General features: G+C 52.3%; 1 protein-coding gene across 1 annotated transcript; it reads right to left on the bottom strand.

Annotated features, from left to right (window-relative positions):
* Window positions 1-874: 874 nt before the first annotated feature.
* On the bottom strand, window positions 875-3,172 carry MAP10 (microtubule associated protein 10). The gene is made up of 2 exons (XM_088534840.1): window positions 2,522-3,172; window positions 875-2,383 (listed from the first exon to the last, which is right to left on the bottom strand). Exons 1-2 carry the CDS (start codon window positions 3,155-3,157, stop codon window positions 1,016-1,018), a joined length of 2,004 nt encoding a protein of 667 aa, XP_088390966.1. The 5' UTR covers window positions 3,158-3,172; the 3' UTR covers window positions 875-1,015.
* Between the last annotated feature and the right edge of the window lie 2,665 nt (window positions 3,173-5,837).

Genomic DNA, 5,837 nt, shown 5'->3' with positions numbered 1-5,837 from the left:
AAACAGACTCTAAGAGAATCCACCAGTTAAACAGACAAAAAGTTTTAAGTTCAGTGATCAAAATGGGAGCCATAAAACTGAACCAGAAGTGTGCATCAGATGGTAGTTCAACCAGAACAAGAAAAGGGGAGGTGGCAAACTCTTCATTAACTTGATTCTCTAAATCAAGTTGTGATGAGCAGGTTTGTGCAGAACTTCTTGCCCTGGGCCCTGACCCACCCTCCCAATGGCAGGCAATGCAATCAGGGAGTTGCGAGGCGTTGAAAATTTAGCGGTAAGTGTCTCTCTCCTCCTCTCTGCGCACCCTTACTCTTCAAGGTCAAGGAACTTCCGTCAACCTCTCCCAGCTCTCCCAGATGATACAGATTTACCATCACGGATAATGCTTTAACTACTTTGTAATAAATGGTCAAAGTCTGGCCTAAATGAGAAACTTCAACCTAGGGGAAAAAAAAATCAAAACTGCTAGTCTAGCTCTGAAACCATTATATTTACTGATAGAGCAAATACATCATACAGATTAGCCGAAAGCAACCTGTGCTGTTACCAGCTGTGACTGCATGTATTAAGCGAACATGTCTGTTATGCAAATGCAGTGTAGAGCTGTTTTCATGAGGGATAAAAATTTAGTTTTTCATTAGGAATGTATTTTGTACCTGGCTGTTTCTGTAACATGTTATTTCTGTCTTCCTTAGACCTAAGTTTTGCAGGTGTTATATTTGTTATTTCTGCTTCAATTTCAGCTTTTGGAAATAAGTTATTTTTTTAACCGTGCTGTTTAAATTACATTTGAATTAGGATACCAACATTCAAATCATGCTGTAGATACCACTTGGAGCCATTTTTAGTAGGTAGTATTCAACCTAGTTTATTTAAAAAACTCATACAAATGTGCTGATGCATTAAATACATATGACACATTCTCAAATTAATTGTATGGACCATAGCTAAATAACAGTTCTTATAAAAATATACTTTAAATATCATACTTCAATCAAAGCAGGGAAAAATCTAATTACATTGTATATCCAGGAAGTTTGCTTATTACAAGTTCACTGATGTCTTTATATTGGTTAGGAATGCCTAGTGTTCCTAGAAAATCATCATCTTCGTCTGACAGACTGTTTTCCAGCGCACTAAGTTCAAGATCTGAAAGGTCAGATGGCAAATATGAGCTAACTGGAGTTAATGACTGGCTTTTTTCTCTCACTGTCTGTCCCTTTCCTACATTCAGATCAATATCAGAGCTAACCTCTTTGCTTCTCAGTATAGATTCTCCTTTAGGGTGTTGATGAACTGCATTGTCTTCCCTATTGAACAGGGCTACCTGCTCTTCGTGTAACAACCTTGTTGGAAAGGTGGTATCATTAAGTAAATCAACAGCTTCGCCACCAGTTCTCCTGCTCGTTTTCACGTCATAGTTTCTCTTGAGAGAGCGAACTGGAGATGAAGTTGAAGGAACCGGCTGAGGAGCTGAAGTACTTTCAGCTCCTCCGCTCGTCTTTGAAACCCTGGACCCGCTGGATTCAGATTCCGAGTGCGAATACGCTGACTGGGGGCTTTCGAGCTCGGGAGGCCCAGGACTGCTGGGACAGCTCTCCGAGCCTGGCCCTGCACAGGCAGCGCTGCTGATGCCCTCCGAATACACCGTGTCCTCAGGACTGGCAACGAAGTCTTCTGAGTATATGAATTCAGAGCTGCTTTCAGTGCTCCCGCTAGGGCTTGGTTTTGATTTATGATCGCTTACAAGAGAGGCATTATCATCACTTGCTCCTGCACCAGATCTGATCGGTGCCAGGAGCTGGGCTTCCGCGCCTCCCCCTTTGCGAGCGGCCCTGCGTGCCCTGGCCTCCTGCGAGGGGGCTGCTGTTCCTGCGCGCGGCCGTTCCTCGGGCACAGCTTCGCAGTCCCTCCAAGGACTGCGAGCTGCCTCTCTCTGCAGGTCAGGGGACGCGTTTCCTGCAGGGCTTCGTAACGAAGCCTCCACAGCTTTACCGTGCTGGTTATTTGGCTTTGAACTGTCCTTTCTGCTACAGTGCCCAGTAGAAACTGGGAGCCCTTCTCCAGCACTTTTGACCAACTTCTTCAAAGGGCTCCTCTCCTCCCTCAGCATCCCCGCTTGCTTTTTTCTACGCTGCTCCCTCCTCTCGTGAGCCGCCAGCGCGCGCGGGTTGGCCTGCTGCAGCCGCAGCCTCAGCGTGGTTGTGAGCCCGTACAGCAGCTGCCCCCGGGGAGCTGGTCTTGCCCCGGCTTTGTGCTTTAGCCGCCCTCCGGGGCCGGTTTCTCCGGAGGGCGCGGGTTCCCCAGCCCCCCACCCAGCACGCGGGGCCCCCGCCGAGGCCGCCCCCGGGGCCCGGGCAGGCGCCGCCGCAGCCGCCCCGCACTGGGGTCCCGCCGCGCCGCGGGGGCGCTCGGCGGGGCCGGCCCGGGCGGGCGGCGGGAGCCGCGCGGGGGGCGCCGGGGGCCGCTCGGGCCCGGGCCCGGCGCGGGGGGCAGCGTCGGGGCGCGGGGGGCTCCGCGCCGCCGCGGGCGAGCGGGACTCGGCGGCGCCGGGGCTGTAGTAGAGCACGGGGGGGCAAAAGATGTTGCCCTCCAGCTCCTCCTCGTCCTCGCTGTCCTCCTCCTCCTCCTCGTCGTCCTCCCCGCTGCCCGGCGCGGGGCCGGGGGAGGCGGCGCGGGGCGGGCCCGCCAGGCTGCGCAGCCGGTAGCCCAGGGCCAGCTCGCCCACGGCGCGGCCGGCGGCGTCGCGCAGCGGGAAGCGGCCGCGGCGCGCGCAGGAGGCGGGCGGCGGGCGGCGCAGCTCGGCGGCGGCGGCGCCCAGCGGGACGGCGGCGGCGCCCAGCAGCCGCGGCGGCCCCGCGCGCGGGGCGGCGGGGGGCAGCGCGAGCAGCAGCGCGCGCAGCGGGCGGCGGCGCAGCGCGGCGCACAGCGGGCCGCGGCCGCGGCGGAACAGGCAGCGCTTGCCGCGGCCGAAGGCGCACGGGCGGCCCGGCTGCAGCGGCGGCGCGGCGGGCGGCGGCCGCACGAGCAGCGCCGGGAAGTCCAGCAGGCGCAGGGCCACGGCCGGGCGCGGCGCGGGCGCCGCCGCCGCCTCCAGCCGCGCCGCCTCCACCAGCAGCTCCAGCGAGAAGAGCGTCTCCTCGCCCGGCGCCGCCATGGCCGCCGCGGCGCCGCCGCTCTCGCGAGAGCTCTGCGCTGGCCTCCCGCTCGCTCGTTGTCCCGGCAGCGCGTCGTCGCAGAGCACCCTGGGAGCTGTAGTCCGCGCCGGCCTCCCTATCTACCCGCGTCGCCTTCGCTGCCGCCATGTTGCGGTCTGGCCCGGCCTATGGCGTGCAGGAGAGGTGGCGTTTAGAAGGGACTTGTGCACTTATAACTTACCAGCGTTTTCCTTGTGCCCGTGCAAACTGGGAGTGCTGCAAAATTATGGTGGACGTGGAGGCTCTCGCACTCCATCTCCTGCCTGAGCGGAATGCTCAAGTTTCTGTATTCATCAATAAGGGGGTTTCTCCACAGTTTGGCTGAAGAGCAGGACAAAGGGAGGGGAGACTGAGTGGAGCCATGAGCCGAGTGGGACAAAAAGAGCCATCTGCAGGAGATGGGGGCCTTTACAAAGGAGGGAAATAGGGCAATTGCCCCACATTCTTCAGCAAGGGGGACAAAGGAGTTGGGGAGCTCAGGTGAGAACAGATGGCGGGAGGCCGCAGTTCGGTGTAGGCGGGCCGGGAAGGCTGTAACTTCTGAGTACCTTGGCCAATGGGGAAAAGGAGAGGGCGTCCCTTGGTCGGGAAATTAGGATAAAAGGGGGGCTGCGTCCCCCAGCAATTTGAGAGACCCCACAGGGATATGCCCGGTGGACTCTCCCTTTATTCGAATAAAGTTTTAGGACTCCTCTGTCTCCTTTTTTGACATTCAGTTCTTGACAGCGACATTTTCCGCACATGCCCTTCCCCGCAATCCGAGCGTGCTCGCTATTGATGCAGCCAAGCATGCACCGAGCTGCAGAAATGCGTCAGACAATTGTTTTTTAAGTCCAGAGGATTAATGTAAAATAATGCATCCTGAGCTCATGATGTTCATTTAAGGTTGCAGTGTGCAGTCACCATTTGCCAGCAGAGAAGTAGTTGATGGCAAAGAAAACCTGTTCCTGCCCCTCTTTGCTCTGTTTATTCTTCCTTTTTCCTTCTTTTCGTCCTCCACCGAATCACAGCCACTTTTCTGAACATGGAAGCATTTATAGGTCAGGTCCCTTGATCTTCCCTATCAAGGAACCACCTTTTACAAGCTATTTTGCTATTCAGCTGAGTTCTGCTGAGAAGACAGCAAGGGCTTTGGCCTTTCCGCTGTGAGCCGGGCTTAAATAGTAAATAATTATTCCCTCCTCACTTCTTCCACTGCCTTCGTCCTAAATGTACAGTCATTTGAAAAAGAAAAGGGCAGTTGTGTAAGAATTACAAGCATGCGTCCATCAATGCTGCTGCTGTTCAGGTGGTACCACGGGACTGTAGGAGATGGAGTGACAGTCCATCTCCCTGCCCTATTCATCTCTTGTCATCAGTGCTCTGTTTTTCTTGTGTTTCTAGCCCTTTCCCATTCCAGGAGGGCCTGGTGGTTTGGTTGTCATTCTGCCGAAAGGGAGAATGACAAAAGAGCCCCTGATCTATTGGAGGCAACTGAAGGATTCAACAATGGCCAAAGAGTTATTCTCATGCGGATGGAGAGGTGTTGTCCCTGTTTTTTCAGATGGACGATTTGTTATTGTGATGTTTAGTCTAAGCTTTTAAATCTATTTACTTTGAATCTTCCAACCTCGGAAGGCAATGGACATGTCTTTTTGTACTGTAACTGCGGCTAAAGTTAAGCGTTAAATTATGGATGTACTGAGTTTGTATTTTAAGTCATTGAGCATCTGTACTCCAAAAAGTTTCATGTGAAATTACTAGTGCGCAGTGTCCCAGAAAATCAGTCTTAATCCTGTATTTCTGCCTGCACATGGAATATAAATACAAACCTTGGAAACTGCAGGTGTTAATGAGCTGTGCACAGTTGGTCAGTGAGTCAGTGACAGTATAACTATTCAAATAGAAAGGGGTATAGATTTTAAACTTCTTTTCTAGTTGTTGTGTTTCTGGTTGATGTGTTTTATTAACTCAATCTTGTGATCACCGAAGTGTATTTCTTACTGAATTACACTGAAAACAACAAACTAATTGCAAGTTAGGGAAAAGAACACACACACAAAAAAAAAAAAAAAACAGAGAAACCTTCTCTCTTCCTGTAAGCCTGGTTCCTAGTACCCACCATTGCAAGGAGACTTGTGATTCTGGATATACACACACACCCACACCCACACAAAAAGTGGTCAGAAGAAAGCAGTTTAGGAAATCACCAAGCCTTGGATAACCAGGATTATGGAATGAAGTTTCATTTATGTATCATCTGATTTGCAGTCTGCTTCATCATCTTTCCTTTGGAAATGAACCTTTTCAGCCTTTTGCTTCAAATTCCTTGTTTTTATTCTTTGGGGAGCATAAAAACTCTGGTTGGATATTTTGACCGTGGCTTTCTTTCAAATCTGGCTTTCACGTGTCTGTGTTGGCACCAGCCCCATCCCGTGCCAGGCATGCTTGCAATTAGGATGTTATTAGGATGACAGTTCCAATCTACAAGGCTGGTTGAGCAGATTAGTAGCCAACCAATAGACAACATAGTGTTTTTCTCAGAAGTAACACAAAACCCAAATAAATGGCTGTAGTGCCAGCACAGCATGGAGTGACGTAGCAGGTACATATTGTGATGGAGGGACCTTCCTTAGTTGCACTCAGTGTGCTTTTAAAACT

This window comes from Tinamus guttatus, unplaced genomic scaffold (genome assembly GCF_059628265.1).
Source record: "Tinamus guttatus ecotype Peru unplaced genomic scaffold, ASM5962826v1 Tinamus_guttatus_pri_ptg000601l, whole genome shotgun sequence".
Taxonomy (NCBI): Eukaryota; Metazoa; Chordata; class Aves; order Tinamiformes; family Tinamidae; genus Tinamus; species Tinamus guttatus.
The sequence above is the reverse complement of the archived record's forward strand: the minus strand, read 5'-3'. Positions and strand labels throughout refer to the sequence as shown.

What these genes read in the sequence shown, in the direction of transcription:
- MAP10 (XM_088534840.1), bottom strand. Translation starts at nt 3,157, where the DNA reads ATGGCGGCGCCGGGCGAGGAGACGCTCTTCTCGCTGGAGCTGCTGGTG. An exon ending in AGTCCCGCTCGCCCGCGGCG is followed by an intron (nt 2,384 to 2,521) that starts GCGCGGAGCCCC and finishes GCGGGACCCCAG; the next exon opens with TGCGGGGCGGCTGCGGCGGC.